The sequence below is a fragment of the Labrus mixtus genome, chromosome 18 (genome assembly GCF_963584025.1).
Source record: "Labrus mixtus chromosome 18, fLabMix1.1, whole genome shotgun sequence".
Classification (NCBI taxonomy): Eukaryota; Metazoa; Chordata; class Actinopteri; order Labriformes; family Labridae; genus Labrus; species Labrus mixtus.
Genome location: NC_083629.1, coordinates 4,317,211 through 4,330,549, shown reverse-complemented (window position 1 = coordinate 4,330,549; position 13,339 = coordinate 4,317,211). Strand labels below are relative to the sequence as shown.

At 39.6% G+C, this 13,339-nt stretch overlaps 1 protein-coding gene and 1 long non-coding RNA gene across 5 annotated transcripts in view; both read left to right on the top strand.

Moving 5' to 3' along the window:
* Positions 1 to 6,708, top strand: part of daam2 (dishevelled associated activator of morphogenesis 2) — a 107,303-nt gene extending 100,595 nt beyond the window's left edge. For all 4 annotated transcript variants that reach the window (XM_061063840.1, XM_061063837.1, XM_061063839.1 and 1 more), the window contains 2 exons: positions 4,668 to 4,838; positions 5,639 to 6,708. In XM_061063840.1, the coding sequence (XP_060919823.1) occupies positions 4,668 to 4,838; positions 5,639 to 5,851 (384 nt within the window). In that variant the 3' untranslated portion in view covers positions 5,852 to 6,708. The remainder of the gene's footprint in view (positions 1 to 4,667; positions 4,839 to 5,638) is intronic.
* Positions 6,709 to 11,727: 5,019 nt separating this feature from the next.
* Positions 11,728 to 13,204, top strand: LOC132993635 (uncharacterized). Its single transcript, XR_009676497.1, has 2 exons — positions 11,728 to 11,800; positions 13,035 to 13,204. It is a non-coding gene; the product is annotated as an uncharacterized LOC132993635 (long non-coding RNA).
* The last annotated feature ends 135 nt before the right edge of the window (positions 13,205 to 13,339 follow it).

Below are 13,339 nucleotides of genomic sequence, written 5' to 3'. Positions count from 1 at the left end.
TTTGGATGTCATGGGAAAAGAACGAGAGAAGGAAGGCTTCTGTAAAACAAAAGAACCTGTGTTCAGCAGCCCAGACTCTAAACACACTCTTTTCCTAACTCCACTGTGTGTGTGTGTGTGTGTGTGTGTGTGTGTGTGTGTGTGTGTGTGTGTGTGTGTGTGTGTGTGTGTGTGTGTGTGTGTGTGTGTGTGTGTGTGTGTGTGTGTGTGTGTGTGTGTGTGTGTGTGTGTGTGTGTGTGTGTGTGTGTGTGTGTGTGTGTGTGTGTGTGTGTGTGTGTGTGTGTGTGTGTGTGTGTGTGTGTGTGTGTGTGTGTGTGTGTGTGTGTGTGTGTGTGTGTGTGTGTGTGTGTGTGTGTGTGTGTGTGTGTGTGTGTGTGTGTGTGTGTGTGGGGAGGCTGACACATTAACTCAGAGCTTGTCACAGCTCTCTGACGCTCTGTTAGGTTTCCAGCAGAATACAAATATGGAAGAGTGGGTGTGCACTCAATGTTTTAGTTCTAGGTTGAGAAGGATGACTAAACAGAGCAAGCAGTGCAATGCAGCTAATAAAGCTCCATGGCAACCAATGTGTGTGTATTTGTAGGAGAGAAACACACACACACACCCTCACCAGACACTACTACATACATTACAAAGGATTACAGATGTCCAAGGTCATGGGGGTTATTGGGACAGAGGTTTCTAGAGGAGAGAAGGGATTTTCTCTCTGATCCAGAGAGATGGGTTGGGTTTATCTCTCGCACCCTCATCTCTTCATGTTCACAAACAATTCAGTGCAAGATTCAGTCTTCAGTCTGAAACAAAACAACTACATTGCTGTTCTGACCCAGCTCAGTTCTGTTCACATAGCGATGATGAGCTGGATGGGGACGGGATACATTTGATCAGTTTGTGATGTAGGGACCAGATAGATGTGATACACGTTTCATTATTTACAAAAGCTCCCTCACTGGAATGAGACATCAAGAGCTGCTCGTCAAGTTAGAAAACAAACACTGTCAACCCCCCCCCCCCCCTCCCTCTCCTGCAAAACGTCTCCAGACTAACTCTGTGCATGTGGATAAAGTGTGCATGTGTGTGCCGGGGTTTAGCCTCGCACAGCCATCCCAAGATTGTGATAATTTAGGTCATACAGAGGTGGAATAGTTTTCATGATCACTGAAAGGTTTGACATGAAATTCCTTATCAATACTGTAGCACAGCTGCTACAACATTATAACTGTACTTGGCTTTTGGTGCCCGTGATGAGTATTGCAATGACAATATTTTGCATAAAATCAATTTTACCTCAAATGACTGCCCAATGGCTCATTGAAACATGTACAAACAGCACTGGTGTACAGACACGCTGTATTCTCAATTAGCACAATGTGCTTTGTGAATTAGACACTCATTTTTGCACAGGCTGAGCAAGCACAAAAGCCATGCATCCTTTTCTGAATTAGGCCCTCAAACTTATTGGTGCAATCAATGGAGTCGCCCCCCAGTGGACATTAAGGAGAGTGCAGGTTGAAGGCAATTATACTTTATCCTTATTTGTTAAGCCAAAAGTCTATGTCCACTTTCATATACAATCTACAATGCTGCTATTGAATTTAAAGTCTCAAATTTGACTTCCACAACAAAGGAGTATCTGGCTGATCTTTTTTAACCATGTAACCAAAAGGAATAAATGTCTCCTTGAGCGGTGGAAATACTCGATCAAACCTGTTTCAGTTGAAAACTGTAGATTCTTTAATGCTGGGGCATCTTACCAAAGCTCTGCACAAACTGATCTTACTACAGGCTCTCCTTGTATTTCATTTGCAGCTCAGCACAAACTTATTTCCCATGTGCCCACTTTCATTAAACCTAGCCTCTCACAACTGCCAGTCCATGACACTAACACCGTGACAACATCACTGAGCTTTTTGTTTCATGCATTTAATACATTGGCACAGAAAAGCTGGGGAGGGAAGTTTATTTAAAGACAGGCTTGTCTCATGCTGAAGTTGTGTATGGAGGAGTAGGGATCAGACTAAATCAGAAGTGACTATTTGAACTCTAAATTTCTGAATTTCTGAGGGCCAGCCTCCGAGGGCTGGATTATAAAACTAATCTACTTTATTTTTATCTATAAATTGATGCAATTAAGTTTATTTGTTTTCCCTCAAGAACATGTTTATTAAGTTCCCACATGCAGAGCATTCACAAAACCTCGGATGGTTGGTGAGATTACAGCACTATTAATCAAAGATTTAATCTAAAACAGCCTGTAAGAAAGTTTGTGGTTTTTAACAACTTAAAGCTCCTGTGAGGAGTTGTGAAACAGACTGAGATAAATACAGATGCCTTTAAACATGACGGAAACGCAAACAAGACCATAAGCTGCAAGACTGATCATTTTTGTCATTTTAGATGCTTGTTACCACTGCCGCCTGCCAGGTGTCATATAGTGAGTTCAACACAGTGCAGAAACTGTTAATCACGACAACATGATCACTCCTTACACATGTGCAGGACAGAATCAACAAAGAGATAAGAGTCACCACTTTTTCTACAGGGGGCGCCAAAATCCCCAAGAACCTGGAGTTCATCACAGGAGCTTTAAAATTAAAGAACATTATTTTGTCAGTGTACGATAAACAAATACAAACACAGTAACTTGTGAGTATCTTAGTGTAGATAGCACAGGATTGATACACTCATCCCTATGAATAAGCCTCTCATAGTGCCAAAGAGTTTGGAAATCGTAAATGGACTTCAGCTTGTTTAGCGCTTTTCTAGTCTTCTGACTACTCAAAATGCTTTTACACTGCAGGTCACACCTACACATTTACACTCTGATTGTAAAGTGTCCATCAGTATTAACTAATCCCATTCATACACATTCATACGCCGCAGACAAAGCGGCTGCAGGAGCTTGGATCGCACCCCCAAACTTCCGGTTTAGAGACGGCTGACTACCAGCTGAGCCACAGCCTTGTGTGTCTGTGTGACAGGGGCTAAAGCTGTGGGACTTAATATGATCAATTTCCGTGTGTGTGTGTGTGTGTGTGTGTGTGTGTGTTTTCTTCTTCAGCTCAGACCCAGAGGGGACGAGAGGAAACAGATTTGACCAGACACATAATTACAGGAGGGAGAGGGATGATGGTGGTGGTAGCCATGGTGACCAGCCCATAATGACAGGATGATTGTGTAGCCTCAGAAAAAAGAAAAAAACAATCCCATCTCCTCCGTATCAAAACACAAGAAGTTGAAACAGTTTACTACCCCGGCTAAAAACTACAGTGATCGGATGTTTTCTGTAACATACCCAGAGAGGGCAGGCCTTAAAGTACAGCAGATATTCATGCTTTCTTACTACGGCTGTTTTATGTGAGGATGATGATGGCCTTAAGGGTGGATAATGATACACCAGCAAAAATACATTCACAGCAGTTTTCTCTATATTGATCAAAGTGGATTTTTGTCACAATTCATTATGTTCGAGTTCATATTCATATTTAATAATACTCCTGTTTAAGGATTTTGTGATGAGGTCAACTTAAAGAAACCACATCTTCCATTAATTGAATTTAAAAATATACATTTTTAACATGTTTCTAAGAATGATGCGATACTCGATTGAGCTAAAAAGCCACAAAAGTCCACAGGGTGATAAATGCAAAAATAGTCTCTCCAACAAAGAGTTGGTTTCAACTAATTAGTAGAACCAGCTTGTTGATTAATCAGACCTGGCCGTGTATCTTTGGCTGTCTCAAACCAGATACTAATGTACTCCCTTCTACATAAACAAACAGTAGCCTACTGAGCCCACTGTTAGTATGCTGTTAGCAACAAACTGAATTACTGACCACATTACGTTTCTCCAGTTAAAGCTACGTTGGATAAGCTAGCATCAAGCTAGCCTGACCTTAGTGAATGTGACATCATATTTAGTCTGAATAGTATGAAAGTATATGGTTTCTGACACAGCCTTCTTCTATGTCTGTATCTGCTCTGTGTGATACTCATTTCAGTAGCACTGATGATTGTCAAGATGTTTTTTATTTACCTTTTTGTTCTGTGAGCACCTTTTGTTCTCACCATTCCTGTCCTCAATAAAGAGACTATTTTTGCATTCATGTCAGTCAGTGGTCTTTTAGCCCAGTCGAGTTGGTGTGCAGGGGATCTCCTCTGCCATTTTCTTTTCACATTATTGTGAATAATGATTACATTTACAACAGGTTAAACATAACGACATCCTTTTGGCAACAGAGAGGACACTCAGTTCTGTTTTCTGCTGAATGCTGCAGTATGAAGCTGTATGTGTGCAGGAATGTAGAGTAGGTTTGGCTGCAGGCGTCGTCCTGGCACAGAGCACCAGACAGCTTGGACTGAACAGGGGGGACATACGGTGCTCAAATCATGCAGTCAGTCTCCCATCTTCTGCTTGTGTGTGTGTGTCTGCATGTGTGCTGCTGCAGTCCTAGATCACACAACATTAAACATGCATTCAAGCAAAGGAATTTGGGCAAGGATGGATACTCTTTTAAATATAGGAACAAGCAATGAAAGACCAGTGTTTAGCCGAGAATGCAAGACACAAAACTTTATTGTTTTTTATCCATTTGTTCTAGGCTTGCTTTTAGTCACTTCCTATCAAAATGTAAAAATGTTGAACATGGTCTCTGTCTCCGCACAGTTTACCAAATCTCTGAAGCACTTTGGGGAAGAAGAAGGGAGGATGCAGCCTGATGAGTTCTTCGGGATCTTCGACACCTTCTTGCAGTCGTTTTGTGAAGCACGGCAGGACCTGGAGAACATGCAGCGACGTAAAGATGAGGAGGAGAGGAGGTCACGAATGGAGGCCATGGTGAGAGACACATTTTGATAATGATTAGAGCAAATGTCCTGGTGATTCCCATGATGGAACTCCATCAAAAACACTGTATTTCACGCACATGGGCATGTTTTTAAGAACTAGCTGTGCACGCTCTGATGAGCTCAATGACAATCCAGGTGAAGCCGTTTTACCTTTCTGCAGGACGCCCCTGTGTTTCCTGTGAAACCAAAACATATCTTTGTCATATATGACAGCCAGAACAATGATCTTTTTTTTGTTCCAACCAAGTGGATTTGAGGCCCAAAAAAAACATTTTACTAACAAAACAAAACCATCACTATTTGGTAAGTTTTAGGTAAAGATCATGGTATGGGCTTGAATAATAACCAATAGTCCTACTACATCCATATCCAAATACAGACACACTTATAACATCCATCTGAGAAGATCTTTGCTGTTGGAAATAATTTATGCATAATATCTGTATTTTAGAAATTTTTGCATGAAGTCATTATTGTCCCTTTTTCAAAGTCTGGTGACCTCATTAGCTCACATTGCTGATCTTCAATACGATACAGAATGGTACGGCCAATATGATGTCATATGATATGGTACAGTACTTTAGGACAAGGTACAGTACAATTAAATAGGATACCATACACTTTATTGTTTTAAATCTATTGTTTTAGAGTGAAGGTAAATCCATCTAAATTTAAACAGATTGAACCATCTCTATGTGATATAACATGTTTTTAGGGACTCTCTTTCCACCACCACTCCTCTAAAGTGTCTGCCTGTGTCCCCTGACTTCCTGTTCTTTAATTTTCCAGCTCAAGGAGCAGAGGGAACGGGAACGGCGGGCCAAGAAGAGCGGGGCCTCAGACGAGGTCGGCGGGGAGTTTGACGACCTAGTGTCGGCTTTACGTTCCGGTGAGGTCTTCGACAAGGACCTTAACAAATTCAAGCGTAACCGCAAACGCTCTGTCAACCAGCTGGTGGAGGGCGGGGGCCGCGAACGAGCTGTCACCAAGGTCAACTACTAGGTCGAGGAATGGAAGGACAAAAACTAAAAACATTTAACACCTAAATTCTATCGAGGTGTTTGACACCTTTAGTCCAGGTTCTCGAGTGGTGACCTTTGACATAGGAGAGGCTGTAAATAAAGGCTGGACATGTGGCAACATGTATGGACAGTAGCGCCACTTTGAAGGATGCAACACTCTCCTCTGATTTGGTCTTGTAAAGCTGTTTCCAACCTGTTTGTCCTGGTGTTGTTTGATCTCATGAGCTGGATGAAGGACACTTGTGATTGGTTGATCGATGGATGGATAGACGGACAGACAGACCACTGTGACGCACTATCCCATATCTTTTGACCCTATCCTTTTAGCACTGTGTTCAAACTTCCAGCTCTCCATCACCCCTTCTTTTTCACTGCTCTTTATATCTTACAAACCTTTCTCCGTTTCTCAGTAACTTCCTCGGGGCTTGATCAGCCCATTCTCTGTGTATCTGGTTCTAGAGACACATAGGACGTTCAAATCCACCAGTCACGCTGTAAATAGATTCCAGGCCAAGAGAAAGGATTGGGATGAAAAAGTATATCTGGAAAAAGAAGGTGGGGAGCTACGGGAACTAAGCCATTACCTCCACGGCCATGGTGGTTCCCGGGACGAGAGACACTCCAGCATCAGTATTGGTGGATATTCATGAACTACCTTTCCCAGAATGCTTTGCAAGCTTCTGAAAGCGTGAGGAAGGGCACCACAACAGTGCTTCATAACAGAGGATTTATCCCAACCTGGCCTCTTGAAATGCACAGCATTCACAAGTAGGGAGTTATTTCAGAGGACACAAAATGAAAAAAAAACAACCTCTCTCATCTTGTTCTACCCGACAACACGATGACTGTGCCACCAGGTTTTAGCCTCACCTACACTCTCCAATGGTTTCAACATTGTTCTGGCATTAACGAGTGCCAAAACAAAGAGAGAAACACAAATGTAAATGTATTAACAAAAAAACATACTGCAATTAGGCGTTGATATATATTTATATTCAGATGCAGACAAGCTAATTGCAAAGATGTAGAGGTTTTTTTTTATGTTTTCATGGCATTTGGGGGTTTTGTACACACAATGCATTATTTGTTGGTGTTGCAAGTTCACATTGCTGTTGAAGTGAATTTCTATACATTTTGCGCTTTATGTAAAATAGATAATTGCTTGACCTTTTCTCACCAGTATGTGTTGTTTGCACTGTAGATTTTCTGACAAAACTTCACTCTCAGTGGTTCCCACAGGCAGGTCTCGTCGACAAAGTCCTCTCTGTACTTAAAATACCTTTATGTGTAAAAGATAATGAAGGAATGCCACATGAAAATTAAAACATAAAGGCATATTCGGCGGTTTGTTTACAGTGCTCTCACTGCTCAGCTGTCTGCTTGCATCTGAATGTGTTTTCTGATTCATCTGCTGCAACCACTATGCAGACCAGAGGGTGCGAAAATGATGCTGCATAATGGTTCCCATCCATTGTATCTATAGGATCTTTTCCACTGGTGCTAAAACTTGTGGTTTATGTAAAGCCATTAGTCCACTTTAGGATTTAAACCAGGGATTTATTGCTAAGATTCAGCCTCATTACACACATTTCTGTGTTTTTATTTCAGCTGGCATTGTGATTTCAGACCACACTTTGTAATCAGTATGTTACAACAGAGCACTTAAAGGGTGTACACAGTGTACAAATGGCTACATGGAAATGTTAAGGGTTCTTTGATGGTTGTAAGTTTGAAGAAAAAAAACAGAAGTGTGCCCATAGGGCATCAGAAGGATTTAAATTGGGTTATTAAGAGTCGGCCGTTCACCATATTCACATGGCAGCCATTTTTTTCTGGCAGCTAGCTCAGGATGGGAAGCTCAAATTCTGCTATCGGAAGGAAACTGTTGTATTGCTGTGTACATATTTCAAAGTAGAAAAACATGGGGACACAGAAAAGTTGCTTTAAGATTTATCAGTAACTGAAGTGATAATGGTGGTAGAAACAGAGATACAGGGATATCAGAACATATAGCCTATTAGCTAGCATTGGACAGCAGCTAGCAGCATTCAACAACAAACAGTGTAACGTGTGTAGCTGTTAGCTGAAGTGGTTGAATGCTAATGTGAGCTGTTGTCCAACAGAAGCTAATGTGTAATATTATATATATATATATATATTATATTATATTTGAACACAGCCACTGCCCGCTGTCTTTTTAGTTGCTAAACTTTATAAGAGTATTAAAAGGAAAAAGGAAAATTGAAGCTTCCCACCATTATTCTACTTCCAATGTGCCACCAAGCAGTTTATTGTGTCAGAATTTGAGCTTCAGTGTGTGTATGGTAAATGGAGATAGTCTCTTCTTGTCAGTTTTTAAGGGTGATGAGGACGCAGATAGGTTCACACTCCATTAAATGAGTGCGATTAATATGCTAAGTTTGAAAATGCATCTGCATCATGTGCATATAAAGAGTTGGAAGGCAAAGAGTTGGAATATCATACATGGTTACATCTATTTTTGTTTTTTAAATAACCCATGTCATTCAAGGTTGTTAGTGAGCTCCAGAGTCCAGGAGTAGAGTTTTAAGATTGGATTTGGTCTTTTTCAGAGCAAAGGGACAAAAAAAAGAAACACCCTGTTAAATCTCCTTTGTTGGCTCAAGACGTGAGAAGTAAAAAATGAATAATTTAGTTATATTTGGTATGATTATAACCAAACACGAGATACTTGTGCCCTTATTGTGTGTGGATGTATCGAGTGTGAGGCCCCTGATGTAGTCTGTAAAAGCAAAGAGGTTAAAGGTTTTTCTCACAGTGACAATTACAGTTAACACTTGTCTCCTTTCCTCGGATTAAATCAGATCAATGACCCCACAGCACTTGAACCAATGAGCACTTGGTGTACAAACAAAGAAGTACATTTCCAAAAAGATTAATGCTTATGTCATTCAACAAACTGAACCTTTACTCTACACAAATTTCTGAATGCCACACAAATCTCCACAGTAGTGAAGGCTATCCCAGTTGGTCTCTGTTATAATTTGATCCAACACATTTTTTGTTTCACCTTTAAGTGCCTCTGTACCCGTTTTCACACACGTATCATTCCTATTATTGTGTTAAGTGCTTGTGGCTTTCCCAAAAAAATAGTGTTTTCCAGAAGCTGACAGTTTGAATCGGCCTAATTGGCGCCACCTTGTGGCTGCAGATGGTGCACTGTGTCAACACCTACTTCTCCTCAGTGTTAACACTAGGTGCCAGTTGACCTGAACGTTAGGTAAAATTACTCACTCACTTAATTTTTCCATAAACTGTAACTTCACAGAGAACCATCATCCTACCAGGAGGTTATTTATTAGATTTTTCTGAAGTAGAGAAAAGCTAATGTAAGGTTAAAAAGGTGAGAAGTGTGCAGAGAGGATCTTTGAATTAAGAGATTAATTGGTAAACCAAAAAGATTTAAACATTCAGACACTTTAAAAAATCTAAAAAAGTCCCTTATATCTTAAGGGGAAGAGGACGTTTGATTGCCTATTCTTTAACCAACGTCTCATGTATTTTTGAGCTGTTCTATTTCCTAACCTCTGCTCCTTTGTCTTTCAAGTAAATCCGAGTTAGTATTTCAGACTTTGGCAGACCCTTCACACTCTTAATCCAGAGCTTTAACCTGTAGTGTAGTGCAGACTATTTACTGAGGGGTATTGCAACATTGTCAGTATTATTACATGTTTATGTTGTTACATGTATGGATGTTTATTTGGCCATTGACTGGCTGATTGTGGAGTGTACAGATGGAAATCAGAGGAATGAAATTAGTAGCTTGTTCAATGCACTTTTATTATGGGACATTTCCATTTGCAGCGCCATTATGAGGGGCTCAGATCCCTCCTAACTTGAGAAGGGTGCAACGGAAGAGCGGTGCAGAAAAACACAGTGTGAAGAAGAGGAGGGAGATAAAGGGCAAGTGAGCTTGGACGCTCCGGCTGGGCCGCTGTAAACACATTAATATTCAGTCTGTATGGATGGCAGAGGTGGGACTTTTGAGGACACAAAGAGGTGACACTTGTTTGAAACCTATATGTGTGTGTATGTTTGTGTTACCTCCTCAGATGTGTCAGGGGGGGAAAAGGTAATGTTGTCACACTAACACATTTCTATGAAATCATGCACTCGGCGTCGACCTGCATGCCTAAACAACGTGCACAAAGAGTGACGTGTTGACTTTCACCTTTTAATAGAAAATCGTTAGAAAAATGGAACACACCTGTTACACAACAGTTTGTACCGCCTGAGAAAAAGTTGCACCCACTTTTAGAGGTTGTACCATGGTGAGGAGTCAGTATTTTTATGGTTGGAAAAAAATGAATCCTCCACTGAAAAATGTACAGTTGGATAAAAAAGCATTTTGTACACGCTTGATGTTTGAGATGACATTAAAAAAAGATAAAAACATTGAGGAATGTTCCATTTTCCTGTAAATTGTACCTCTATTTATTTGCCTTATTTAGTTTGCTATATTTTGTATGTACACACAGCATTACAATAAAATGTTATATTAAAAAATATGAATAATTCAACTGTGGTCCATGTATGATGGATAGTTTTGAGACTTGTATAAGAATGCAAATCTTTTTCTTTTTTTCATTTCTATAATTTTATTTTTGTTTTGTATTTTTTCTCACCCTGTGTCTTTGGTAGGGTTACAATAAACTTTTGTCCCTTAAAACTCATCTGTTGTTTTTTTTCTGTTATCTACAACTCTTTGGTGCACAGATGTAGGCCTACATAACTTTAGGAATCTAAATTATTTGTATTTGAATTTGTAATCTAAACTCATGCTGACATTAGTCCTACTCGTCATTTTACTGAGAAAAATTCATAATATTGATGAATATAATGGATGAAGTTGTTACTCAAGTATAAATCTCTACATGGTTTGCTGCTTTATAGTTTTCAGATGTTTTACAGAACAAATGCTGGACTGATGTGACATTTATAACTAAATTATCTTTCATTATCGACATGAAAAAAAAAAATGAACATGCACAAAAAGAGGAAGACTATATCGATACAGACCTAAATCTTTTGATGCATATAAACATTTGACATATATATTAATGATTTTAAGATGATGTAATCTCACCACCATTAGCAAGACAGTCCAGAATCATAGCAGTTTATAATCCTTCTGGTTTGGTATGCATTTTAAATCTCACCCACCTGATTGGGTTAAGTAGGACCTGATAAGTATGAAAAACCCAAGTTTTCATAAATAATGATTTACAGTATGGGGACTTTTAAAAAAAATGTATAACACAGAAAGACACCATTATGTAACTAATTAAAGTATATACACATGGCCGTGCAAAAACTAATTAAGAAGACGTTTTCACAAAGCATAAAGGGTTTATTTTAATGCCAAAAGATGGTCGTTTTAAAACATAAGGGAAAACCAGTGTGTGCGCATCCAGGCAAAATGCATACAGCTGCAGGACGAGAAATGTAGACATACTAACTGCAGAAAACAATTGGACAATTTTATTGCAATCGAAAATGGCCCATTAGGAGCAGAACAGTATGCAGACCTTTTTTCTCTGTAACCCATATGAAATATAGGGCTACCTATTAAACCCATGTTGTCTAGATGTGCAGTTATCCATTTTCCCCAGTAGAGATCGCTTGCTGCTGTGTAGCAGCATCCAGCAGCAGTAAAGTGCCATGTGAAGCCTGCGCTTCTTGTCCTATTGTCCTGCAGACGTGAGGTTCACAGACACGACCTGATAATGCTTTTCCTGGTATAAATTGGAATAAAGTAGTCGTAAAACTTTGATTAATCCAGTCATACACTTGTTTTGGTGTTAATAAGTCTGCTCTGTTAGCAGAACACAATCAGTGAGCTTGAGTAAGATAACTCCCGTCGAGTTGTTATTGTGTTTATGAATCTCAGGTGAGTTCATGTTAGCCTAATGCTAATCTCTGTGGAGAGAAAACTGACTGTATATGCTGTTTAAGTTCAGATATGAAGTGTCTTAAATATAAGACAGATATATTATACTGCTCTTTAAGTTGTATACTGCACACATCTGGAAAGAATTTGTATCTGATAGAGGAGTCCCCTTCAGTTGAATGTTTGCTCAGAGGTGTTGTTGGCAGGATGAGTGATGAGTTGCCAGGGAATGCCTAAATCTAAGATAGGATCCCCCACAGTGGAAGGTAAACAAGGGGACCTCTGGGTCCAGAGAGATGCCCAAGAACAAGAAACAGATGTCCTCATGTGTCCTGTGACATTATGTATAAATAGCACTCTCAATGTATGTTCGAGAGAGATCATTATTGGCTTCTTGACTCTCCTGGGCAGACGTGTTCAGTGATTCTGCAACTTGTTAATAAATAATTCTGTTTAAAAGCAAGTCAGTCTCAACGGCAAATTTCTTCATCATCAAACATATCATCAACAACGGAAATCCACATCAGATACTTTTACTTAAATACCAAACGGAGTTACCAGATGATTTTCCTACATTGCCACTGTACTCTGGTGCACTTCATGTCATTGTTTATATGTTTAAAAAAGATCGCTAATGCTAATGGCTAACCCATAAATTAGACTGGCTAGTAATATGATGTGCAACTGCATGCTAGAAGCTAGCTAATGCTAATGCTAAGCTAATGTAGCATTCGCAGCATAGTGGCACAGACTGAAACCTTACAGGAGCGGTGATATGAAAACAACTTCTTTAAGTGTATTTATCCACTTTAATGGTTTAAAGTACAATTAAAATGTGGTTATACTGATCTTAGTTGTTAAAATGCACTAGTTAAGTGTACTAGTAGTAATAATTTAAATCATTTTAATGTTTTAAAAGGTAATAGGGTAATACAATGTAATTTGTGTAAAGGAGTTTAAAAAGGGAAATATGAACCGTTAAAGTGTTTGAAGGAATAAATAATTCATTTATTTGCTAAAATACCGTGACATATCGTAATTCATAGTAAGTCTTATTTTTTGTGGTTAAAAACTCATTGCTGTGATACATAGCAATTCATTTTATTGTAGTTTTTCCTTGGCTTTTGGTTAGACATTGAAAAATACGCTGAAGTAGTTAATGAGGTCTCATGTTAGAAACAGAATAAGAACTTGATCTTTTACAATTCTGCACTGTTTGTGTACCACAACATAGATGAACTTGATGGCGAGCCCAGCCCAGTGATTCAGAGGACGGTCGCTTACGCAGTGAGGCCAGCTGCAGTACCTGCTCAGAGGACGTCAGATTGCTTGACTCATTCATTTGACTCCAGATAAGACACACTCTATTAACTTACCCGGGTAGTAATAAACATTGACACTGAACACACACATCTGGATTTTCCCCCTGAAACTGAACTCTTTTGAGCTTTGAACTCTTCTCTTCTCACAACCCGTCTCTACAGAGGAGCATTTGAGCTGGAAGTCCAACTCGAAGGGACAATTGCTTTCGGTTTTCTT